At 39.7% G+C, this 27,242-nt stretch overlaps 1 protein-coding gene across 1 annotated transcript in view; it reads left to right on the forward strand.

Annotated features, from left to right (window-relative positions):
• The window catches only part of ASAH2 (N-acylsphingosine amidohydrolase 2), a 108,850-nt gene that overhangs the window by 5,680 nt on the left and 75,928 nt on the right, over positions 1 to 27,242 (forward strand). The window contains exons 4-6 of the mRNA XM_066349345.1: positions 4,820 to 4,996; positions 14,619 to 14,746; positions 15,866 to 15,943. Of these exons, the coding sequence (XP_066205442.1) occupies positions 4,820 to 4,996; positions 14,619 to 14,746; positions 15,866 to 15,943 (383 nt within the window). The remainder of the gene's footprint in view (positions 1 to 4,819; positions 4,997 to 14,618; positions 14,747 to 15,865; positions 15,944 to 27,242) is intronic.

Below are 27,242 nucleotides of genomic sequence, written 5' to 3' on the forward strand. Positions count from 1 at the left end.
TCTCATCATCTTGGTCAACATTTGCTTTTAATTTCACTGATGTTGCATCATCATTATTAATGCCAATATATTTTGAAAGCTTATTACATTACAGGGGAACTTCACATATATTCTCTCATTTAATCTTTCTTGATAGAAGTCTAAGAGTGGCAATTAATCAGTAAAACCCTCTCTTGAGCCTTTAGATAACTGAAAATAGATGTAATTAACAAGATGAGAATTAAAAATACAGCACTGAAATAAGGTTGGCCATAAATTGCTGATGTTGGGTGATAGGCTGACAAGGGGCGGGGTTTCAATGTACTACTCGATTATTTTTGTGTGTCTTTGATAATTTCCATAATAAAATTTAAAAGAATAAATTAGCTGTCTTAATCTTTAAATTAGATTGTAGAATATGGTAGGGTCTTTGATGATTTCCCCCAGATTTAGATCATGTTACTTTCCTGTGGAGAAAGTTGAGCTTAGCAGAAAGGTGCATGGAAAGGCTGTCTTGGGCTACCTGAGACTTATAAGGCAGAGAGAGAGAGAGAGAGAGAGAGAGAGAGAGAGAGAGAGAAGGGGAGAGGAGGTGGGAGGAGAGGGAGAAATAGAGTGACGGTCATGGACACACAGGTTTTCAGGTTTTTCCCTCTAAGCCAATTCCTAGGCCTTGGTCCAGTTATATTTTCTGCTTCACTCAGATTACAGAAAAAGAGTGTTTTCTCTTAATGTCTGCTTACATATTCATGAGTGAGAAAGAAGTGAATGGAGTACCCAGAACAGTGACTATTAAATGTCCGCTATTCAGTGTCATGTTCTATCAGTCTCACCTTTTAAATACTTTGTTCCTCCAGTGTGTGAAGGGTCTAGTGAGAGGTGTGACGGGTGGGCCTAAACGCATTTCTGCAGTGAATGGAAATCTCTTTCATGTGTGGAAATATGAGGAGGGGGGATTAAGTGTTTTCCCCACTCCTTCTCTTACAACAAAACTGATGTGGGTCTGTTATATGGATAAGGAAATTCAGTCTTAAAAATCATAATTAACTTTTCCAAATACACACAGTTGAAAAATGGTAAACTTTGGTTCTTAATCTATATATACCTGATTCCAGAGCATACATTCTTAAAAGTGACCTTATTTTATTACTTTGGAGGAAAAATGCCTTGATAACCTGCTTCTCTAGTCATTTCAGGGACATACAGCTAAGTGAGTCTTAATCCATGTCTCCATAAATTTGCGACCTAGTTGGGAAATAAAAGAAAGGTCTGTAACAAAAATATGCAAATAACTCATTCAGTGTAGTAAAATACAGTGGTGTGTTAGTTAACTATTAGTTACTAATGAATAGCCCCAAAGTAGAGTGGCTTCAAGCAACAAACATTTATTATCTTATACATTCTGTAAGTCAGGAATTCAGGAGTGGCTTAGTTAGGGAGTTCTCACTTAGGGTATCTTGAAATCAAGATCTTGGCAAGGATGGGGCTAGAAGATTCACTTCCAAGAAGATTCACTCATGTGGCTATTGGCAGAAGGCTGCACTTTCCTGTTTTATTCATTGGAAGCAAGTCACTAAGTCCATTTCATACTTTTGGTTTGCAAAGTTAAGCTTCACGTTGAATGTAGGAGTAGCAAAGAATTTGTGGACATACAGTATTTTAAAACCACCACATGGAGAGTCAGGAAATGGAAATTAGGGGGAAATTTCGTAGTGGAAGTGATACTTGAATGGGCATAATTTTACATGGTAAACATGGGAAGGGAGAACTGTTAATTGGAGGAGATAGTGTGAACACAGAGAGGCAGAAGGGAGGAATGTAGGCTCCTCTCTGAAGGGACAGAGGTTAGTTCTATTAGGACTAATGTGGGTGTGTAATTGGGAATGTACCTGGAAGGTGTGTTGGTCATAATTATAGAGGTCCTGGGATGCCAGGTTGTTTTTAATTCTGTAGGTGATGGGATTTTTAGAAAACCTTTGAGTGGCAAAGTGATGCAATCACAATTTTGCTTTAGAATGATTAATCAGGTGGTGATAACTGAGGTGGATTGGAATAGACTAGAACTAGAGGTGAGGACAAAAATGGGTGGATTCTTTCATGTCAGTGCTCCATTGGTGAGGATCCAGTTGGGAAAATAGTAATCACCCTAGGCATTTCAAACAGAGGGGATTTAATTCAGGGGAACTTTACAAGATATTGGGATGCTGAAAGTGCTATAAAGGGAAGGGAAGATTGAAGGATGGATTTTTAACTCTGCCTGGAAATTTCCCCTGGAGCCTGGCACAAAAGTCTTAAATCAATGGAGTGACAATGAGACTACATGGTGGTAAGAGGTCAAATTAGATGCTAATGAGATTTGGGAATGAATAGATATAAAAGCTAACACTTAACATAGTTCACATGATGAGTGAAGCACTGTTCCTTATACATACTTAATTTATATATGCTATATAATGAACACATATATTAATTAATAACTGTATGAGGAAGATACTATTATGTCATTTGACAGATTGGGAAACTGAGTTGCAGAGGATCAGTAACTTGTTCTAGGTTACACAGTTAGGAACTGTCTGAGCTGGGATTCAAACATAGGCATCTTGATGCCAGAGCTCAGGCTCATTACCACTGAACAATACTGTCTGAGGAATCAGAGATGGTTCTGATTGGGAAATAGTGGTGTCAGTTGTAAAAATAAGAGAATCAAAAGGAAGATGTTAGGGGTGGAGCATGGATGGGAGAGGTGTTCATTATGTTGGGTTGTAGACAGAATCAAGTCAATAGTGGGCACCATTTAATCATCTCTTCCTATTTTTACTTCCCTGTGCTATCTGAGACCCAGCAGGAAGGCCCTTAAATGAACCCACTTAGTTATTCCAAGTTAACCCTCCGGTCAGCAGACTGAAGGACTGAAGCCCCGTCTCCAGCCTTAATTGGATATTTATTAGCCAGCACAAATAACTCAAGGAAGCAGATAGCAGTTTTCAGGGGTGAAGTAAAGGGCAAGGAACATGCTGACTCCTAATCTCTGTTCTGAGAGCCTAAACATTTCTGTTACTGAATCTTATCCTGCTGTTTTGCTGTTTCCAGCATGCACTGTTTCTATTACGGGGTCCACTCAGGGCTTTTGCCATAGGGCGCCTCACTATCTCTAATCAATTGTCATCCTAACTCTGTATATTTTCATACCACATTCACACAATGTTCCCAAGAGTGTCAGTAATAGAAATGGAATGGAAACTGAAGACAGAGAAGTGAGCTGTAGATGTTAATGTAACTTCTTTTTGTTAAAATACTCTCTTTTCATGAAGTAGAAAACATACTATTTATAATGGCTATTTGTAGGCATTGTCATTAGATGATTGAGTTTTTAATTTATTTTTCTTTTACTTTTCTTATAAGTCCCATGTGTCTAATTTTATATCAGAGATTTTAGTTTAGGATAAGATTTCTGTGAGCTGTTTATAGTCTTTTAATTTTGTTTTAAAATATTTAAACTGAGACTCCTGGACATAAATAAAAGTGAAGTGGCTACCCAAGGGAGAAGGATGGGGGTAGGGAAGTGAAGAGGGACAAATATATGGTGATGGCAAATGAGTTGACTTTGAATGATAGGTACACAATGAAATCAACAGTTCAAATGCTACAGAAATAATAATCTCCAGGTCCATCCATGCCATTGCAAGAGGTAAAATTTCCTTCTTTTTCACAGCTGCGTAGTATTCCATTGTATATATGTATCACAGCTTTTTTAATCCACTTGTCCACTGATGGACACTTAGGTTGTTTCTAGATCTTGGCTATTGTAAACAATGTTGCAATAAACATAGGGATGCATATCTTCTTTTGAATTAGTGTTTTGGGATTCTTGAAGGGTCTATTTCTAAGACTGCTCCCCCACATGACTAGCAAGTTAATGCTGACAAGATGTTTTTTCTAAAGGGAACTCTACACAGGATTGCTGGGGTATCATTAGGTATATTGGCTTCCCTCAGACCAATAAGTGTAGTGGTTGGTATCAGGATATATTGAGTTCTTCATTTTGGGAATTGAGGGAGTAAAAAGGACTTTTTACTGTCTGTTCACTGCTCCCATGATGCTTTTTTCTCCAGGTATTGCATGACCAGAATGCTCTCTTCAGTTAAAGTTCTGATGAAGGGTAAACTCTTGGGAAAGATCTTTCTTCACCAACAACCAACATCCTCTTTTTCCTTACCCAGCAATATTTTGTTTCACAGCACTTATCAATATATAATATAATATTATATACTTGTTTTTTGTTTATTATCCTACTTATTAGAATAAAAACTTCTTCAGAATTGAATCCTCATTTATTTCTAGTGCTTAGAACCGTGCCTGGATATTAATGCTATGTGTGGAAAGATGAATAGGGAAGAGTACTGACTCTGCTGTTGGAGAGACTTGGATCTGGATTTAGGCTGTGCTATTTATTACATCAGTGGGAAGATTATTTAACTTCTATACACTTCAGTGTTATCAGCTAAAAGACAGGGTTAAAAATACATACCTCTTGAAGTTATTGTAATTACTTTTAAATGACATACTTAGCATTATGTGTGCTTACATGTAGCAAAAATTTACAAAATGTTAGCTATTGAAATCATTATTGTTATTGTTACTATGGTGGTATACTGAAGCTATAGATACTGTGTAAACTATGGACTGTAGATATACTGTGATGCTATATGGAGAGAAGAGCCACATGACAGAGAAGTCATTGGTATGGATCACTGAGTGAGGGGTCTTGTTAGAGCCTCTTTTCATGCTAAGCCCCTATATTATGTCAATTCTTAGTTATGTTTTTCTTTCTTTCTTTCAGGTCCTGAATAGACTGAAGAGTAAATATGGCTCCCTTTACAGAAGAGACAATGTTATCCTGAGTGGCACTCACACACACTCGGCTCCAGCAGGGTATTTCCAGTATACCGTATTTGTAATTGCCAGTGAAGGATTTAGCAATCGAACTTTTGAATACATGGTCACTGGCATCGTGAAGGTAGGCAAAGAACCCCAGAGGCAGCTTTCCTACTGCTCACAATGTTTATTAGGAGTGAGCTATGGAAGCAGTTCCTATAGGATCTTGGTCTGATCACAGTTTTAGCACCTACCTCCTGTCCCCCTTCCTGACTCCCTTGCAGATTCTAGTCTTTAGCTGTGGGCTGTTATGCATGAGACACTGATTAACTGTAGAGAAGGATTCTATGGCAGTAAGCCTCATGCAGTCATCTAAAGAGACAGAAAAAATATTGTAAGCCTTACAAATTATAGGGCCCCACCTGGTCTGTTCTTGCACAAAGTCCCATGGAAACACACCAACCCATTAAGTGCTGTGGACCAGCGTGGCTAGTAATTCTGGACCCTGAGAGAGAATGGTGTGGAATTAAGAAAACAGACTCACCAAGAAAAGAGGATGGCTTCTTCAATGCTGATGGCAATATCAGAGAGCTATAGCCCCCAGTTTGCTTTATTATATAGCCAAATGCAAATAAAGAAGTCTTTGATACAAAGTCACACATCTGAGGCAAAAACAAGAATTCTCTCAAGGCATAAACAGGAATCCCTTCACTATACGTAAGTAAAATCAAGCAACATCTGAACAAACAAAGGGTGAGAGGAAGGGCATGTAAATTACTTCCAGCAGCTTAAGCAAGCAAGTGAAGTGCGGGTATAAGATCAGTACAAATACTCAGCTTCATAGCCAATATGGAGGTGGTGGTGGTGGTGGGGGAGAACTTAGCCTTTTGCTAAGCATTGAATTTACAAAGGCTTTTTTCTACTTGCAGTCTACCACATATCCTCCTTTTCTTTTTTATTTTTAATTTGTGTGCTGAGATTTACACTCATCTGATTTCCCAGTTTCCCAGATTCTAATTTGGAGGCAGACTGAAAAAATAGAGAATAAACACAAAATTAGTATAGCCAATGCTAACAGATATCCAAACAAATATTCTAATACATTAAAGGGATTAAAGCCTTTTAGATTAGCAAGCAAATCTTTAGCCAATACAGCAGGATCTATAATAGAGTCTTTGCTGTTTTAAATGTCCTTAATATGTTAATGTAATTTCAACAAGTCCATGTTGGCACCATCACCATTCCACATTCCTGCAGATGCAACCCAACTCCACTTCAGTCCCATTGAGAACTGACAACAGGGAGCAGGATTCCAGGAAATACATCCAGGAAAAGTCCAGGAGTACAGGAAACACATCCAGGAAAATTCCACATGGCACTCAAATTGTTGTCACACTTCTACACTTTGCAGCTAGCATCCAAGTTCCAATGACCACTGCTTCTTGCTGGTAATGATTTACGTAGACTGGAAAAGCCATCTGTAGACATGTGTGGAGATGGAGCCCCTGTTCTCTTCAGCTTGGAGAGATGAGACCAGGGGGCCTGTTCCTGGAGTTTTACAGCCGTGGGATGGTGAAGAGCATCTTGGGACACACTATGCTGGGTGGCAAAGGCTAATTCATAACAGAAGTTGGCAAAAAAGAGAAAGAAAGCTCTGAATTAGGAGTAGGTCCCATCCTAAAATAGGCATGGGGCATTGAGGCAAGAGGAATAAAAGAGACAAACAAAGCAGCAGAAAACAGGACTATCAACACCCACAACAGAGATCTTCAAGGGATGAATAAAAACCCAAATATTCAAGCAAGACAGAGTAAGTGGCCCTTGTGTCCATAAGAAATGAGATCAGTTTACCTGCTACTTGGAAGAAATACCCTAGGCTCATCCACAGTGACGTGAGATGGGGCTGATGGCCCTGGGCACCTTTAGCCTTCAGTGGCAAGTCCCAGCCTGTAAGGTTACGTCACAGCTGGCTGGAGCAGGGCTGGAAAAGACTAAACCCTCCCTTAGAGAAGCAAGGGGGCAGCTTACCTTCCAGTATCCCCTTTTCCCCCCACAGCAAAGGCACATCCCTGGTGGGGGCTGAGAAGCCTAGCAGGCTTTAGCTCAATGACCTTCCTTTCCACTATTGAAGCAGGGCCAGATGGAGTCCTATGAGGCCCCTTTGGGGCATTGGAGCCTTTAAGGGCATATTCCAAGAGCTGGTATTTTACCTGATCTCTTTTGGGCTTTGTCTGCCTCTTGGTCATTATAGACCTTAAAAGCCATGCTCAGAAGATCTTGCTAAGGGGTTTGAGGGTCCTTGTCCACCTATATAAACTTTTTCTGTACATCTGGAAATATTTGGAAAAAGACGAAACAGCGTTATTTGTTGGATCAAATAAAAGAGGGTATAAGTTTGCAGGAGAAAGAGGTTTGGCGTCTCCTGTACATCAACATTCAGAAGAAATTTTTTAAAGTAAAAAGCACAATAAGAAAGATTTGCGGTAGTCCCAGGATATGACTCCCATATATATATATATATATATTTTTTTTTTTTTTAATTTATTTATTTAAATTGACCTTAAATATTTGCTGGGTACAGTTTAATAATACCTTGACTTTAAAGATTGTAAGAAATACCTGTAATTAAAAAGGTTTCACAAAATATAGTAAATGCTTTTCCTACATATGTAGGAGCACTGTCAGTTTTAATCAGCTAGGAAGTCCAGTAATAGAAAATGCATACAGACAATCAGCTATAACATGCTTAACAGCCTCTCCTGTTCTGGCAGAGGCTACTTTAAATCTGGAATAAGTATTTACTGTAACATGGACAAAGAACTGTTTGCCAAATGAAGGTATATGAGTAACACCACTTGCCAAAGTTGTCCTGGTAGGAGTCCTCGAGGGTTAACCCCAAACCAAGGGACAGATTGTAGTATAGGACACCTTGAACAGGATTTAGCAATCTGCCATGCTGCTTCCCAAGAATGTTGAAACTGTTTACGCAGGGCTGCAGCATTCTGGCAATGAATAGTATGAGATTGAATTGTTTGATCTGTCATGGTTGCTCCAATAATTTTCTTTTGAGTAGCTTGATCAACAAGGGCATTTCTTTGTGCTAAAGCTCCAGGGAACATGGATTGAGCTTGAATATGTCCTATAAAATATGGAGCTCTATGTTGACTTACAGGTCTTTGAAGAAGGAGAAATTGATGAAATACTTTGTTATCAGCAGTTGTTCCTAAGACAGCAGACTCTATAGTGGAAACAACCATAAGTAAATATTTGCTGTCTGTATACAGCATCTGGAACATGGCAAATGCTGAAAAGCCTTGATAATGGCATGTAATTTTAAGGTGACTGTTTCAGTATAAACTTGTCCATCAATTATTAAGCCTGCTATTCCTGAGCTGGACCCATCAATAAAGACTGTAGGTACTTCAGGAATGGGCTCATTAACAATTGTCTTAGAAAAGACAAATGTAGTAATGAATGAAAATTGAACTATTTTATCAGCTGGATAGTGAGAATCAATTTGGCCTGTAAATCTGCAAAAGCAATTTGCCATTTAGTGGAAGTTTCCCAGAACCATTGTTATTGATCCTTTGAAAAAGGAACAATAATAATTTGAGGCTCAAAACCTATAAGCTATAAGAGTCGCCTACACCCCTTGATAATCAAGAAGGCAACAAGATCAAAATACAGAGTTAAAACTTTCTTAGGAGTAACAGCTAAATGAATCCATTCAATAGGACCTGAAGCTTGCCACAATAGTCCCGTTGGAGTGTAAACTCGAGGGACAAATTAGTAAGGCAATTGATTCTTCTGGATTTATGCATTTTAGTTGTGCTTGTTGCAAGTCTTTTTCTACAGTCTTTAAAGCTTGCTATCCCACAGCTGTAAGTAGCCGAGGAGAAGCTGGTTCAATCAAGCCTCTCAGAATATCAAAAAGTGGCTTCAGTTACCCAGTGGTTAATTTCAAGGAAGGTCTAAGTCAATTAATATCTCCTAATAATTTCTGGACACCGTTTAAAGTTTGCAAATGATCTGTCCTGATTTATAATTTTTGTGGATGAATTTGTTGTCCCTCAATAATTTGTCCTAAATAAGAGAAAGGTAAAGATTGCTATACCTTTTCAGGAGCTATATAAAGTCCTGATTCTTTCTTTCTTTCTTTCTTTCTTTCTTTCTTTTTTTTTTTGTATTTTTCTGAAGCTGGAAATGGGGAGAGACAGTCAGACAGACTCCCGCATGCGCCCGACCAGGATCCACCCGGCATGCCCACCAGGGGCGACACTCTGCCCACCAGGGGGCGATGCTCTGCCCCTCTGGGGCGTCGCTCTGCCATGACCAGAGCCACTCTAGCGCCTGGGGCAGAGGCCAAGGAGCCATCCCCAGCGCCCGGGCCATCTTTGCTCCAATGGAGCCTTGGCTGCGGGAGGGGAAGAGAGAGACAGAGAGGAAGGAGGGGGTGGGGGTGGAGAAGCAAATGGACGCCTCTCCTATGTGCCCTGGCCGGGAATCGAACCTGGGTCCCCCGCACGCCAGGCCGACGCTCTACTGCTGAGCCAACCGGCCAGGGCCCTGATTCTTTCAAAGAATATTTTAGTTGGGGCAAAATGGTCAACACAGTGTTTTTATCTGGATGAGCAATAAGAATATCATCCATATAATGAATTATGTATGCCTTAGGGTGCTGCCTCATACTGGAGAGATAGTTTGAGCAACATATTTTTGTCACAAGGTAGGACTGTTAGCCATACCTTGAGGCAAAACTCTCCACTGGTACCACTCCATTGGAGCCTGGAAATTAAGTGGAGGAACACTGGATGCAAAACACTTGCAATCATGAGGGCTTAAAGGAATACTAAAGAAGCAATCCTTCAAGTCAATAATTACAAGGTAAAAATCCCATGGTATGGCAGTAGGAGAAGGGAGTCCTAGCTGGAGAGGACCCATGATTTCCATAGTCTTATTTATTGCTCTTAAATCTTATAATAGCCTCCAGTTTCCTGATTTCTATTTAATAACAAATATAGGCATATTCCATGGGCTATTAGAAAGTTCAATGTGCCCAAGCTGTAACTGTTCTTGTACTAATCGAGCAGCTGCCTTAAGTTTTTCCTGAGAAAGGGGCCATTGATCTACCCATACAGGATTATCTGATTTCCAAGTAATTGGGTCTGCACAATGCATTATTGAGGTAGCAGGAGCTACCAAGGCCCCTATGCTAAATTTTGATATCCTAATCCATGCCTTCTGTATTGGGTGCCACATCTATGTGGGTGAGAATTCCCCGCTGTTTTTCCCTAGTCCCTTAGTGGGCAAAAATCCCTGATCAAACATTTAAGTACTGACTAAACCATTATTAGGACTGACAAGCAACGCTCCTATATTTTTCAAAACATCTCTACCCCACACATTAACTGGCAATCCAGGGAGCACACAAGGCTGAAAAAGTCCAGAATGACTTTTTTTAATCTTCCCATTGTAAAAAAACTAGAGCTTTGTTGAGGGAATTTACTCTTCCCTATACCTTTTAATTCTGTGGCTGCTGAATAAGTGGGCCAAACTAGAGTTTTGTTGAGGGGATTCACTCTTCCCTATACCTTGTAATTCTGTGGCTGCTGCATAAGTGGGCCAGGAAGGAGGCCAATGTAGCTTAGAAATAACAGATACATCAACTCCAGTATCTAAAAGTCCTTTAAATTTACATCCTTGTATTGTTAGTTCCATTTCAGGGCATTCCTGACCTATTTTTTGAATCCAATAGGCAAAATCAGAGAAACCAAATCCCTGATTTCCTCGGGGCCCCTTTTGCAGGATGTGGCCTGAGAAGCAGAATTAGAATCCTTATACTATTCTTCTAACTGCCTGAAGCAGCTTGAGATAAATTCTTGAAATGAGTTATTAGGGCCTTGCTTAATTTTGCTCAATTCCTTTGTTTTACCTACCTGAGTATAGCCTTACACATAAACAAGATAATTTATGCACAAAAACACAAGTATAATTTTGATTAATTCTAATGCTTGAATTGCTATTTGGCTCCTAACTCTGAACACACCTCACAATGCACTAACCAAATTAGTAAGTCTTAAGGCAAAATTAACCATTCTCTCCTTCAGGAACCAGGGGCATACATCTTGAATATATTGTAAAAAGCATTCTAGTTGCATAACTCTTCTTACAAAAAGGTCCCCTACTTTTGACCCTAATTGTCCCATAATTTATTAATCCCGACTATATTCTCCCTAAAAACTTTCTTTACTCACTGTGCATACTTGGGGTGTTCCGTCACCTGCCTTTAGTTTAGTTTTATTGTACTTGAGCCCCACATTGGGCACCACTTGCCACAGACGAGTGTGGCTAGTAATTCTGGGTCCTGAGGGAGAACAATGCAGAATTTAAAAAACTCACTGAGAAAAGAAGATGGGATTGGGAGGCCTCTTCAATGCTGTTGGCAATATCAGAGAGCCATAATCCCCAGTTTGCTTTATTATATAGCCAAATGCAAATAAGGAAGTCTTTGATACAAAGTCACACATCTGAGGCAAAAACAGGAACTCTCTTAAGGCATAAACAGGAATCCCCCCACCATGCATAAGTGAAATCAACCAACATCTGAACAAACAAAGGGTGAGAGGAATGGCATGTAAATTGCTTCCAGCAACTTAAGCAAGCAAGTGAAGTGCGGGGTATGAGATGAGTGCAGATACTCAGCTTCATAGCCAATATGGAGGTGTGTTGGGGGGAGAGCTTAGCCTTTTGCTAAGCCTTCAATTTACAAAGGCTTTTTGCTACTTGCAGTCTACCACAATTAAGGAACCCAAAGCAATTATAAATAATTCCAATTTTTCCTTGTAATTCACAAAAAGCAAGAAAGGAGATGTAATTTAGAAATTCCTCATTTTTCAAGTCCTCTACAGCAGTGTTCCCCAATCTTTTTTGGGCCAAGGACCAGTTTAATGTCAGAAAATATTTTCACAGACCAGCCTTTAGGGTGGGATGGATAAATGCACAAAATAAAATTATGTGACCGGCGTAAAAACTGGTATTTTAAAATATAATTGTCGAACTTACGAGACAAGTGTCAAGAGTGAGTCTTAGACAGCTGTAACAGAGGGAATCTGGTCATTTAAAAAAAACAAAACATCATTCAGACTTAAATATAAATCAAACGGAAATAATGTAAGTTATTTATTCTTTCTCTGCGGACCAGTACCGGTCCACGGCCCGGGGGTTGGGGACCACTGCTCTACAGCAGCTTTAATTTGACATGGTTCTCCTACCAGTACCCTGCAACTTTTCTCCCATTCATGGTTTGGGTTCCTTTCTTTTAATCCTCTCTCTCCTGTCTTCCAGCTCATTATTTTCTTTTTTCTTTTTATTTTTTTATTATTAATCTTTAGAGAGGAGAGAGTGAGAGAGAGAGAGAGAGAGAGAGAGAGAGAGAGAGAGAGAGAGAGAGAGAGAAAGAGAAGGGGAAGGGAGGAGCAGGAAGCATCAACTCCCATATGTGCCTTGACCAGGCAAGCCCAGGGTTTTGAATCGGCAACCTCAGCGTTCTAGGTTGACGCTTTATCCACTGCGCCACCACAGGCCAGGCATCATTATTTTCTTGCATAGGATCCTTACTAGTGTTTTCTTCTTCATCCCTTTGCCTTTTAGGTTTAGTCTCTCTAGTTTATCTCATAAAGTCACCCCCCCCCCATCCACAATCCAGGGATCTAATTGGCAAAGGCAGAAATTTCTTAGCTAAACCACAGTTTGAAAAACAGTGCTCCAATCTATAAACAGCTTTATGAAATCAATTTTATGGGTTGCACTAAGCATTAAAAAAAGAAAATAGAATTTGGAAAACATAGTGCATAACATACATTGTGAACTTTATTTTAGGATATATATGTTGATATACATTAAATTATGATTTAAAGAATGTATTGCTTACTCTGCTTCTCAAAGTTGGCCTTACAGAGTGGTGGGATGGAGAGGGTAGGGAGGGTGAAAATACCTAAATATCCTGTCCTAGTGTTCTAGGAATCACATCTCCCATTTAGACCATCTGAAACAGCAGGTCATGCCTGACTCAGCAGTCAGGTGCTAATCAGCACTGTGCTTCTCTATATACAGCACTTTTTTAAGTGGGAAAGGGGAGAGATGAGAAGCATTAACTCATAGTTGCGGCACCTTAGTTGTTCATTGATTGCTTTCTCATATGTGCCTTGACTGGGGGGCTCCAGCTGAGCCAGTGACTCCTTGCTCAAGCCAGTGGCCTTAGTCTTCAAGCTAGCAACCTTTGGGCTCAAGCTAGTGACCATGGAGTCATCATGTTTATGATCTCACATTCAAGCCAGCGACCCCATGCTTAAGCTGGTGAGCCTGCGCTGAAGCCATTGACCTCAGGGGTTTTGCCCCTGGGTCCTCAGCATCTCAGGTCAATGCTCTTTTCACTGCACCACCTCCTAGTCAGGCTACACAGCACATTTTCTATCCCCATCCTGAAGGTCATGTCTCTTCACCTCCAGAATAACACCAGCCATGTGGTTCTTCAGCTTTCTCCCTATAGTGGGATGTAAAGTCAGTAGCCATGGCCACCATCACATTTACCTGGCCTGTGCAGGTTCAGGTTTGATTTGAACAGATGGTAATGAAACAACGAAGCCAAGAACTGGTGGGCCATTACCTTTAATCCTAGTTTGCACCCGGCAGGCAAGAAATACACACAGTGGGAAAACACTTCCCTTTCCACTCAGGGCTCCCAAAGCCACTGACTTACCTGAGTTTCCTAGAATCAAAGGTTTCTACCTCACCAGCCTTATTCACCTCTGTTTCCCATCTCCTTCTCTCTGCACAAACTCTGCACAAACTGAATTCCCCTTCAGCACTCTGCCATCTTGGCTGATTCTCCTCTCCAATGTTAATTTTAGGAACCAAGAGAGAGCAAGCCCCAGGTCTGCTCCCTTTTATAGTGTAGAAATCCAAACCTTTAAGCCAATATACAAATAAGGAAGTCTCTGATACCAAGCCACTTATCTGAGGCATAAATGGGATTCCTCATAAGAGTGCACTACCCCACATCATGCAACAGTCAAGGGTGTGAGGAAAAGCTTAGTGTTGAGAAGATTTTAGTATTAAAAGGGTGGGAAAGGCTTAGTCTTAAAACTAAGCCTTAAGCTATAAGGATCCTGCCTGCTTACAGCCTGTCCCCCACACCCAATGCAAACTATAAGTGAACAAACATATACAGCTAGTGCTTGACTTAAGACCATGATTGGTTCCAACAGACCAGTCATAACATGATTTGGTTATAAGTTGAGTAGGCTATATGTACAGAACTGTGAAATGTTGTTATAAAAACCTTTAAGTCAAAGACAAAGACAATTTCCTCTTGGTAGACGTCTTGGGAGGGGTTTGATGAAAAATATCCAAGACACAAAACACAAATTGCTGTACTGAGTCTGGGATAACAGTTGAAATGGTGCACGCAGAGATGGCAGTGCTGCTGGAAGCTAGTCCGCGCTGTCGTATGCCCAACTGGGCAACACTTGCGCTGCCAGACGTGGAGCAGTCATGGTAGCGATTGTGGTCGTAAAGTCGAATGGTCGTAAGTTGCATAGGTCGTAAGTTGATCAATACCTGTACATTATATTTGCAAACTTATTTGACCCTCATGAGAATAAGCTGGAGACCAAGGAAATTGTCTACAGGTCTCTTCTGTTTATATTTACTAAGTCATTAGGATTTCTAACTTTACTACTCTTTTTTTTTTTTTTAACTCACAGAGCATTGAGATGGCACACAGACATATGAAACCAGGTAAACTCTTTATCAATAAAGGAAATGTGGATGGTGTACAGATCAACCGAAGCCCTTTTTCTTACCTTCAGAATCCACTGTCAGAGAGAGCAAGGTGAGAAGGGTAATTATTAAAATAAAATCACGTGTTTTCTTTGGGAAACAGCAACAACATCTAAGAACAGAGTTGTTAACTTGATGAATATGGTAGGATCCCAACAGAGTATTAAAGATCAAATAATTTAAAAACATGTTAATAATCCAAGATGCGCAAAAATAAAAAATGAATGTACAAGAGAAACACACATTAACCCATGCATGTCTCTTCCCACTTTGAGGGCTGTGGAAGTTAGTGTGAATGTTTGAAGGACTCTAGGCTTTGGAATCCTACAGAACTGGTCTCATCTTAGCTTTATCTCTTCCTAGTTGGGTGACCTTTAGGATCTATATGGTGATAAGGATAAGTGATTTATTTATCTTAATTTATTGGCTCTTAGTTTCTTCATTTGTAAAATGGAGATTAAAATGTGCATACCAACTGCTTGTTAAATTAATGAGTAGCTCTTTTTATTATGTTAATCAGAAGAAATCATCTTAGTCCTAGGGAATGTGGCAAGGAAGAGGAGATAAATAAATAAAAAACCTGGAAAAGCAAGAAATAAAACTAAAACAATTGAATTTAATACCTAAGGGAGATGATTATATTGTCTTTTTTAAAAAAGTGATGAGCCAGGTTTGCAACAGAAGAGGAATCTTTACTACTATGCCAATGTAAAATAATACCTCAGTTTAACTTAACCACTTGACATTTTATACCAGTCTGCATATTTTTCAGTAACTTTCAAATATCTTCTGTCCCTTGAAAGGACAGAAAAGAACATTTTAAGTTGTAGGTCATGAATGCTTTTGATGTTATATATTTCCTGCTATTTTTAAGAGAGTCCATTAAAATTTGATATGAGTAGAAATTTTAAAGAGAAACCCTTTTTGTAAGAAAATACATGTTATAAAAATTGTGTCTATTACATAAAAATGATATTTCATCTCCAGCTGGACAAACCATTTCTTTAGCTGAGGAATGAGGTCTTGGGGTGCAGTTCATGGGACTACAGCCAGTAGGGGGTCTTGCTCACTGAGAGGCGTGTTGGTTTCTGTGCCAGCGTCTACTGTTTGTCACACATGGTGCCCGCACTCTATCATAAAACTGACTAACTTTCTTTGTTTTGGTGACTAGGTATTCTTCAAATACAGACAAGGAAATGTTAGTCTTGAAAATGGTAGATCTGAATGGAAATGACCTAGGCGCTATCAGGTACTCTCTTTACTTTTAAAATTCTGTCTGGATAACTTTCTTTAACTACAAGGTTGGAGAAGGGGAAGAGACTAGAATAGTGTCAGTAGAGGCTGAGAATAAGGAAAGTGGTTAAAAGTCCAGATTCAGGTATTAAGACATGTCGGAGATCCATCCATGGGCTCTACAGCAAGGTGCTCAGCCTCTTGAGGTAAGCTTTTCATGTGTAAAATGGGGCTCATAAAAGGATTGTATAAAGGAGGGATCTGGGTAAAAGAAGTTCCGCACAACATCTGGCATTTAATATAAAGAGTCAGTATTAGTGCTTATGACTATATCAAGATTTTTTTTTTTTTACTTAAGTGAGAAGTGGGGAGGCAGAGTGACAGACTTCCACATGCACCCCAACTGGGACTCACCCGGCAAGTCCCCCTATCTGGTGATGCTCTGCCCATCTGGGGCCACTGCTCCATTGCTCGGTAACCAAGCTATTTTAGCATCAGAGGTGAGGTCATGGAGCCATCCTCAACACCAGGACCAATGTGCTCCAACCAAGCCATGACTGAGGGAGAAGAAGAGAGGAATAAATAGAAAGGAGAGAGGGAGGGGTGGAGAAGCAGATGGTCGCTTTTCCTGTGTGCCTTGACGGGAATTGGACTTGGGAAGTCCATACGCCAGGCCCATGCTTTACTACTTAACTAACTGGCCAGGGCGATATCAAGATTTTATAAATGGAACTTCTATGATAGTTTCCCAGTTATCTCTTGGGAAAGTGAAAAAAACAATTTGACCAACCAGGCAAATAAATATGAACTTGAGGCCCTGGCCGATTGGCTCAGTGGTAGAGTGTCAGCCTGGCATGTGGAAGTCCTGGGTTTGATTCCCAGCCAGGGCACACAGGAGAAGTGCCCATCTGCTTCTCCACCCTTCTCCCTCTACTTTCTCTCTATTTCTCTCTTCCCTTCCCACAGCCAAGGCTCCATTAAAGCAGAGTTGGCCCAGGCGCTGAGGATGGCTCCATAGCCTCTTCCTCAGGTGCTAGAATGGCTTTGGTTGCAATGGAGCAATGTCCCAGATAGGCAAAGCATCACCCTTTAGTGGGCCTGCTGGGTGGATCCTGGTTGAGCACATGCGGAAGTCTGTCTGGCTGCCTCCCGGCTTCTCACTTCAGAAATATATATTTGATATTATTTACCTGTCTGTTTCTAAAAAGGTCATGTGAAATCTAATGTAGGACAATGCTAATTAGCGATAAAAGCAGAACTGAGACCATCCACAGGTAGCAGATGATGTGAAATTACAGTTTATGATTGATTTTAGCATTTTTTTTTAAGTGAGAAGAGAAGAGATAATGAGACAGACTCCTGTGTGTGCCTCAGCCAGGATCCACCTGGCAACCCCTCTCTGGGGCCAATGCTTGAATCAACAGAGCTATGTTTAGTACCTAAGGCTGACACACTCAGACCAACAGAGCTATTCTCAGTGCCAGGGCAAAGCTCAAACTAACCACTGGCTGCGGGAGGGGAAGAGGAAGAAAAGGGGGAGAGAGAGAGGAAGAGAAGCAGATGGTCACTTCTCTTGTGTGCTCTGACCAGGGATCAAACCCAGGATGTCCATATGCCAAGCTGATGCTCTATCCATTGAGCTTACTGGCCAGGGCTGCACCTTTTTGTAAACAAGAAAACATGGGTATTTTGTTTCCTTCAAAAAAGAGGCATTCACATTCATAGGTGGTTTTGGTCACTTCAATTGGACTGATTCAGGTTAGGTAACAGTGCCAGATACCTTAATGTGTAGACTTCCAAGTGATGTGGAAATGCCCTTAGAAAGTGTTTATTAACACTTAGGTGCTGAAGTCAAATGGCTTGGGCTCACTCTGAGCTCTCTTCCTTCTTAGCTCTGTTACTTAGGCGAAGTTATATAACTGCTCTGTGTCTCAGTTTTCTTATCTCTAAAACTGAGGGGTAAAGTGAATCCTTAATAATGTTGATAAATGTTAGTAAAGGTGGTGAAGTCTGTTGGGTGGAATAGGAAATATTTAAGGGAAAGGTTCTCTGTGAGTAAAATAAACAATAAATTAAAAGTGATAAGGGGTGAAGATAAACATTAAAGACTATGACCTCCAGTTCAGATACCAGGGTTGGCTCTATAACTAGGTAGAAAACAGCATGGTGCTAAGGAGTTCAGGTTTTAGGTGTAGATTTTAAGACTTGGGTTCAAATCTTAGCCCTGCCGCTTATTAACCCTGTGGCCTGGGGAAAGGAACTTATTTATTTACAACTTCACTCCTCTACTTGAAAATTAGAATAATAATAAGTCATAGGGTTGTTTGAAGATTAAATGAGATAATGCATGCAAAGCTCTAGGTTTGTGCTTGACATGAAAAAATGTTTAATAATTTTAACTAAGAGGTAAGAAATAGAATACTATTCTACTTCTTCTACAAGCTCCATTAGTGGCATTATAGTGGTTGGAATTCTTAGTATTAGAGTTACTTCTCTGTGTTTAAACTGAGGATATAAAAACCTCCCTGATAAAATAAATGTTATTTATATGGATTGACTGAGTAGGACTCATTCTTCTATTATAATAAATTCATCTACTGATTAGGTGCTACCTGGCAATTCACTCAATAGACTTTCTAAATGTCAGGTATGCAACTGTGTGCCTGAGGTATGTTATGATGACTAAGTTGTGGTTCCTATCTTCAAGGATCTTGTAGGTTAGTTGAATGATTGGGACAGGAGGCAGAAATAACTTTTTATTGTTTCTATAGCTGCCATATGTCATCCTTGATGTAATTACTCCTTCAGTTGCCTTTTGTTGCATAGTGAAAATTGATCCAAAACATAAAGTCAAATTTGGGCTGCTAGGGAACTCAGCTAACACACATAGGTGCCTTCTGTTAGAATCCAAAATATTAGGAATTTGGAAACACAGACTCTCAGATTTGCAAAGCATACAGATAATTTAGTTCAACCTTCAGCTAAGGTCTAGAAAGGTGTTGTGACCTTCCCAATACCACAGCCAAGACTATTTTCTTCACACTGAAAACAATATTGGGACCTGGCTGGCTAGCTCAGTAGATAGAGTGTTGGCTCAGCATGTGGATGTCCTGGGTTCAATTGCTGGTCAGGGCACACATAGGAAATGACCATCTGCTTCTCTTCCCCTCCCTCTGCCCCTTCTTTCTCTCTTCTGTTCTTATAGCCAGTGACTATATTGGTTCTAGCATCAGCCCTGAGTGCTAAGAATAGCCCGGTTAACTTGAGCATCGGCCCCAGACAGGAGTTGCTGGGTGGATCCTGGCTGGGGCGATCCATGTGGGGATCTGTCTCACTATTTCCCCTCCTCTCACTTTAAAAGTATTGAAGTTCATAATTATTCCTTCCTACTTTAACTTGTGTTTCCATTCCTTCATTCAAGAAGTCTGTACCAGGCACCTACTAGGTGCCGTACAACACCTTCCAGTCCTTGGAAAAGTGTATTTGCTGGCCTTGAAAGTAGAAATCAAATACTATGGAATCACTTTGGAAACAAATACCTGTGTTTCACAGTCCTTGGGGAAATCCTTTAAACTCTGTAAAAGTCAGTTTCTACATTTATCAAATGTAGATTTAACATTTCTCTGCACAGAGATTATTCATTCATTCATTCAATGTTGTGAATATATGTGTCATGAATTAAACTACTACACTGATGAGTGAAAATAGATGTAGGAGCTACATTGACAGAACTAACAGTCTATTGGTAGAGACAAAAGGCATTCAAATGGTCATACAAATGATGTCCAATTATAACTGGGTTAAGTGCTAAGAAAGAAAGCTACGTTAAAGAGATTGGATGTGGTAAGGGAGACTGGAAAAAGCTTCCCTGAGGAAGTGACAGTGGAGCTGAAAACTGAAGTAAGGGTAGGAGTTAACTGGTAAAATGAGGAGTGGAAGAATACTTTTAACACAGATGTGTGAAAGTCCCAGACCCATCTGAGGAGCTGATAAACAGTGTGCTGAAGTATAGTGGACACTGTGAGATAAAGTTAGAGGTAGAAATCAGATACCATGATGAAGATTTTGGTCTTTATAATTAAGGGGAATGAAAAATCATTAAAGTATTTTAAGCTGGGTTTGGGAGTTGAGGACTCTTTAAAGGTTAAAATGAGTGGTGATGATTGGGAATAAAATAGAATTATGGGCATGAAACTATTCCATAGTCCTTAAATTCTCCACAAATGTGAGGTCACTGTGTACTCCAGTAGCTCTAAGGGAAATGTTTTTTATCTTTTTTCATGATACTACCTTATGCAGAAACAGTAAATGTTTTCTCCAGATGTGGAGAACAAGTTTGGAATGCTTTGAATTCTGAATTAAAATATAAGTTGTGTGGCATTTATGAAGTTCACTTTGAGAGACTCTGGTAGGACCCTAATGAGTTTGTCATCAGTGGAGAAGATGAAACTGAAATCTTGAGAGATCCTGATAAAGTAAAACACCACGTGCATGAAGCAACTATGACAGGAGAAAACTAAGGTTTCAAATGCCCCCGTCAGAAAGAAAGTCATAAGGGCAGATTGAATGGCAGCTCTGATTGATGGGAGCCACTTCTTAAGCAGTCACCTTGTACAGGTGGCTCTGACAGTGGCTCATTTCCTCACGTAGGGTGCAACAAGACAGGCTGTGTCTCACTTCTTTTTCCTTTTGTTTCTTTGCTTCTGCCAAGTTTTCTTCCTTGAGTTGCCTCCCCCCCTTCTTCCCCTCCCTCCTTTCCTTTCCTTTCCTTTCCTTTCCTTTCCTTTCCTTTCCTTTCCTTTCCTTTCCTTTCCTTTCCTTTCCTTTCCTTTCCTTTCCTTTCCTTTCCTTTCCTTTCCTTTCCCCTCCTTCCTTCCTCCCTTCCTTCCTTCCTCCCTCCCTCCCTTCCTTCCTTCCTTCCTTCCTTCCTTCCTTCCTTCCTTCCTTCCTTCCTTCCTTCCTTCCATCCTTCCTTCCTTCTTTGAGCAGTTGGTATAACATGGCTTCTATTCATGGAGCTGTAAGGAAGGTCTGAGCAGGTGTTTAAATAATTGCTCCATTGCCTTCTGTTTTGTACACTGAAAATCCTTTCATTCTTACAGAAAGGGTCATCATGTAAAGCACACTTTAAAAAAACAACAGGGACAGTAATTTGTTTAACCAACTTGAATAATTGGTGTACATACTTGGAAAAATTCAACTTATGAAATTACACTAATTTATTTGAATGGTATTGGCTTACAGAACTCAGTCGTAGTGTGTATGAGTGAGTTTGTGTTTGCCTGCACATGTGTATAAATCCTCCTACTATCCAAGACTACGACTTCTTGAATTGTAAATTCCCGCTGTCTATTACCAATGGTCTCTATTCGACCATCAGGGGTCCCCAAACTTTTTACACAGGGGGCCAGTTCACTGTCCCTCATACCATCGGAGGGCTGGCACATACAGTGCTCCTCTCACTGACCACCAATGAAAGAGGTGCCCCTTCCGGAAGTGCGGCAGGGGAGGGGGCAGATAAATGGCCTCAGGAGGCTGCATGCGGCCTGCGGGCTGGGCTGTAGTTTGGGGATGCCTTGCCCATTCTCCCCTCTACATTCCACCGTCTACTTAACCCCCCTCGAATTCAAATGGGGAAACTTCAGTGACTGCCTTTCACTAACTATTCTTGACCTCTTCTCTTTTCTCCACCTCATCTTGTCTTTGTCTCCATTAGCATTAACTGGCTTGTGAAACCCTGGTCCCTATTCATATCCTTCATAAATTTCTCTTTCCTGTTCTCCCCCTTTTGTGTTGTAAAGTTTGCTGTCACCTCCCTGCTCTGCCTCTCCTATCAGCTTGTCTGTGTTCTCTCCAGGGGACTAGTGGCTTTGGTTGTATAGTGAGCTTTCATCCTGTGTCTGATCTATTGTCCTAGAAGGTGAAGAAGCTTAGTAAGGGCTTATTGATAATAAGGGTGATGATGGTTGGCTGATAACAGAAATGAATTATGCTTGTTAATTTAATTTGTCCCAAGTTTAGAAACCAGAACTGTATAAACCAGCTTTCACAACTGGCAGAAGACATTGGACTTTTTATTTGCTGGAATTCTAAAAAATTCTTAATTCAAAGAGATTTATAAGGTTGTCATTTTTCCAAGTTTTTTTTTCCCCCAGTATAAAAATAATATGTACTCATCAGAGGAAACTTGAAAACTACAGGAAACTAGAAAGAAAGAAAAACTAACTTGGTTCTAGTTCATCCAGTCAACCCTAGTCAGTATTCAGGTGCATTTTCTTCTGTCCCTTTCCCCACATGGAACTTAGTTTAGTATCATATATGTGCTGCTGAAGCGAGCACATCCCCACATGGAACATATAGTAAGAAATAAGCATGACTAAAGAAGGTCATTCTGCAAATGTGAATGCTTCTTGGTTTCTCTCACTCTATAAGCTTTAAAATATTGTGAAAAATATTAATGATATCTTCATGTACTGAACTGGTTCTTTTTCTTAGTAACTCTCCATCTAATTTTTTTTTGTCTTAAAGTCTATGTACTCTCATGTTAATATAGCTAACTCACTTCTCTGTAGGTTAGAATTTGCTATGTATATTTTTCTATCCTTTCTTTCAACTTTGTTCTTACATTTTAGAGTTGTCCCTTCTGAATATCATTATAACTTTATGTGTTATATAAACTTTGACCATCTCTTTTGTCTTTGAATGAGTAAGCTTAGCCTCAGGAATTGTGATTATTATGTATCTGAATTTTTCCCTATATGCTTCCACTTAGTGCTATTAGTCTCACTTTTTCAATGTTCCCCTCCTCCTTACATTTTTAGAATTGATAGGGATCTTTTTAAAGAAAGCCTTTAAATGGTAGATTGTAGTTTCTAAAGATGGCCACAATAACTTTCATCTCATATACTCTATACAAAGCGACTGTGACAGTCCTCATCAAGAGGTGAAGATGATTTTTCTGGCCCTTGAAACTTGCCTGGCCCTGGGACTGCTTTGTTGACTAAAAGATGGGAGAAGTGACACTGTGCCATGGCTGGAAGCTTTTTTTTTTTTTTTTTAGTAGATTTTATTTTTTTAGAGCAGTTTTAGTTTCACAGAAAAATTAAGCAGAAAGTACAAAGTTTTGCCATATACCTCTTGGCCCCCAGCATGCACACCCTCCCCGTCAACAGTGATGAACATACCATACGGAAGTAGTACATCTGTCACAGGTGATGATCCTGCATTCACATATCATCATCATCACCCAAAGTTTGTAGTATATACTATAGTTTGCTCTTAGTGGTGGTGTATTAGTGTTTTATTTTAAATCATCTGGTAATCCTGGGACTTGATAACTTCTATTAACATTTTGTTACATAGCCTTTTAGACCTTTTCCTCATCATATTAATATTCAAATTTTTTTATTGATTGATTTTAGAGGGGGAGTGGGGAGAAAGATATAGATAGATAGATAGATAGATAGATAGATAGATAGATAGATAGATAGATACATCAATTTGTTGTCCCACTTAGTATCGCCTTCATTGGTTTCTCCTTGTATGTGCCCTGGCCAGGGGTTGAACTGGCAACCTTGGCATGTTGGGAAAATGCTTCAACCAAAGGAGCTACTAGGCCAGGGTAGCTCACACTTATACTTTTTAATTTAAAAATGTGACTCTTTATTGTATAAACAACTTGGTCACATTTTTTCACTTAGAGACACCTTATGAATATCCCTCAATGCTAGTTAGTGTTTTTTAAAGTCAGCATTTAAAAATTGCTGTATTTCATTATATGTATGCTAATGTGTTCAGCTGACCAACAATCATTTGATATTTAGTTTATATTTTTTCCATCATACTATACAGTGTAATAAGCATTTGAACAGATGTCTTTTGTATTTGCCAATGATTTTCTTAAACTAAATTCCTAGAAGTGAAATTGCTGAGCCAAAGAGAAATGATTATGAGTAATGCTTTTCTCATAAATTGCCAAAGGACCTGGGAAAGGTTTTGCTGGTTTACATTCCTGCTACCCCAGCATGAGCATTGTTGTTTCCTTTGCTCTTGCCAACCATCATGTTGTCATACTCTACAACTAATACTAAGGAATAGACCTCAAAAAGCCAAATCACTATAGTTTTTTTTTCTTCAATATCTAGTTAAACTGAATTTAAAAAATACTCTATTGGCCACTTCTTGTTTTACTTTTGTTGATAGCTGAATCATACCATTTAAGACACAAGCATTTTGACTGTAAAAACTTAATGGGACCTATTCAAACAAGACATCTCTCCAATAACATTATCAAGAGGGGATTTTTCATCCAGGAGATAACAAAAGGTATAGTTAGGAGTGTAATCTCTTTTCTGGAGCAGTGATGTTAGAAAGATTCTCCAAGATGCTGGCCACCAAGTTTACTTGTACCTATAGAAGGTGAGGGTCAAATAAGTTTGCAAATATGATGTATATGTTTGCTTGCTTATAGTTTGCATGGAGTGTGGGGGACAGGCTGTAAACAGGCAGGATCGTTATTGCCTAACCTAAGGCTTAGTTTTAAGACTAAGCCTTTCTCATCCTTTTTATACAAAGATCTTCTCAACACTAAGCTTTTCCCCACACCCTAGACTATTGCATGATGTGGGGTGGTGCACTCTTATGAGGAATCCCATTTATGCCTAGATAAGTGGCTTTGTATCAGAGACTTTCTTATTTGTATATTGGATTAAAGGTTTTAATTTCTACACTATAAAATAAGGGGCTCTCTCACTTGGTTCCTGAAATTAACATTGCAAAGGAGAAGCAGCCAAGATGGTGGAGTGCTGAAGGAGAAGCCAGTTTGTGCAGAGAGAAGGAGATGGGGAACAGAGGTGAATAAGGCTGGTAAGGTAGAAACCTTTGATTCTAGGAATACTCAGATGAGTCACTGGCTTTGGGAGCCCTGAATAAAAAGGGAAGTGTTTTCCCATTGTGTGTATTTTCTCGCCTGCTGGGTGCGAGCTAGGATTAAAGGTAATGGCCCACCAGTTCTTGGCTTCATTGTTTCATTATCATCTGTCTGAATCAAATGTGAACCTGCATGGGCCAGGCGGCTGTGATGGTGGCCATGGCTACTGGCTTTACAGAAGGGTCCTTTGGCTGCCACTCACTGTCTTTCTTTAATCTGAGAAGTGTGGTGTATATTCATTGCTTCTGCTTATTTGAAATTCAGGCCACTCCTTGGGGAATATTCCAGGCCCAATAACCCTTCCAGTATAACACAACAAAATGCTCTTTCCTCTCCCTTTAACAAGTTATAATAGGGCAGGTTGAGGAGGACTATAAAGAGGGCAAAAAAGAGATATGTTAATCAGGGTTCATAATGCCAAGTGTCACAACAGATGCTAAAAAAATTTTTTTTAGCAAGAAAGACAGAGAGAAAGAGGGACAGACAGTGACGAACAGAAAAGAAGATAGAGAGATAAGAAGCATCAACTCATTGTAACACTTTACTTGTTCATTGATTGCTTTCCATATGTCCCTTGACTGGGACTCCCAGTCTTCCTCCACTTCTAGTGGCTTGGATTTGGCATATGGGTATTTTGTAAACCCTCAAGTCTCTGCCACAAGAGGGCAGGGTTTTCTCATTTAATTATTTTATGCTCATATCATTTAAGTTGAATATTCCTGAATTGAATATACATACACATGCCATATATTTTAACATTGTATTAATCTTATGAAATACACACACACACACACACACACACACACACACACATATTCAGAGCTTTGTATCTCTTTTCCTTTATCATCATCATTGTCATCACTGCTGTCAGTCATTACCATCAGCTACAGGAGTATCAGTGTCATCATCATCATCATCATCATCATAGTGATAATTTCTTCTATTCTTTGTATAGACCCGTCTATAGACTAAACCACTTCAGATGTATTTGTTCCTTTCATTTACAAATGCTGAGAAGTAGATACTACTGTTATCTTTATGATATGGATTGAAACACTGAGGTTCAAACAGATTAAGTAACTTGTGTCTGACTCCAGAGCCACTAAAACATTTGACCTCTGTATTAGTTTCTTAGGCCTTACAAAACAAATTACTATAGACTGGCTGGCTCAAAACAACAGAAATTACTCTTACAGGTCAAGAGGCCAGAAGTTCAAAATCAAAGTATTAGCAGGATTGGTTCTTCTGGAGGCTCTGAGAGAGAGCCTGGTCTATGCCTCTCTCCTACTTTCTGGAGGTTTCCAGCAATGCTTGGCTTGTAGATATATCACTCCAATCTCTGCCTTCATCTTCATATCGGCTACTTCTCCAAGTGTTTCTTTTCTTTTGTTGTTAGGTCACGAGACATTGTATTTAGGGCCACGCCTAAGCCACTATCACTTGCTCTCTACCTTGATTACATTCCTAAAGACTTTTTCAAACAAGATCACATTTTGAGGTTCCAGTAGACATAATTTCTTTTTTTGGGGGGAGGGACACTATTCATCCCAGTATAGCTTCCTATATTATATTTATCCAAAAAGCTCCCATTTATTACACATCTCCATCAACATTACCTTTGAGTGGATGTTCAATATTCTCTTTTCCTATTGCTAAACATTTAGTTTGGAGAAGGTGACAGCTAGCCCATAGGACCTTGGTGCAAATCACACAGGCACTCCCTTCCCTGGGCAGACCAAGGTATCTGGATCAGTGAGCCTGTAGTGGAGTCTGGATTTCAGCTTCCTTTCTGCATGTGGCCCAAGTCTGAGAGAATGGAATCTCGGGTGTGTTTGTTACTATTTTAGAATATTTAAGAAGCTCAATTTTTTCCTATGCCTTTTTTTTTCTGTTTCAGATTAGGAAGCACATAGTATCTGAATTGAAAGAGGCCCCAGCAGTCTTGCTTCAAATGCCTCAGTTACATAGGAGGAGAAAATAATTATAATATTCTATTTTAATTTGCTGTTTATTGATTCATAAAGCATAGTTGAAATGTATTATTATTTTTCAGTCTCAGGAAACAGAGATCCAGAAATTTTAACTAAGTTTGCTCCAAACTGGGGTAAAATCTCAGTTCTCTTGTCTTTCCTCAGCACCTTGATTGTATCCATGATGACTCAAGTCAAGCCCTGCTTTCTCTTGTACATCCCAGCTGTGACATAATTATTTAAAAATGTTTATTAACAGAGACATATTCATCCTTTTATTTCTGTATTGTGACTTCTTTAGAAACTATCTAAACCTTTTTTTTCCTCTCTTTTGAACTTTGCTTTGATGAGTATATCTTGACCAGATAAAACAAGTTGAGTGCAGCCTTCTTAATTCATTTTAGTTCATATTCATC

This window comes from Saccopteryx leptura, chromosome 9 (genome assembly GCF_036850995.1).
Source record: "Saccopteryx leptura isolate mSacLep1 chromosome 9, mSacLep1_pri_phased_curated, whole genome shotgun sequence".
NCBI lineage: Eukaryota > Metazoa > Chordata > Mammalia > Chiroptera > Emballonuridae > Saccopteryx > Saccopteryx leptura.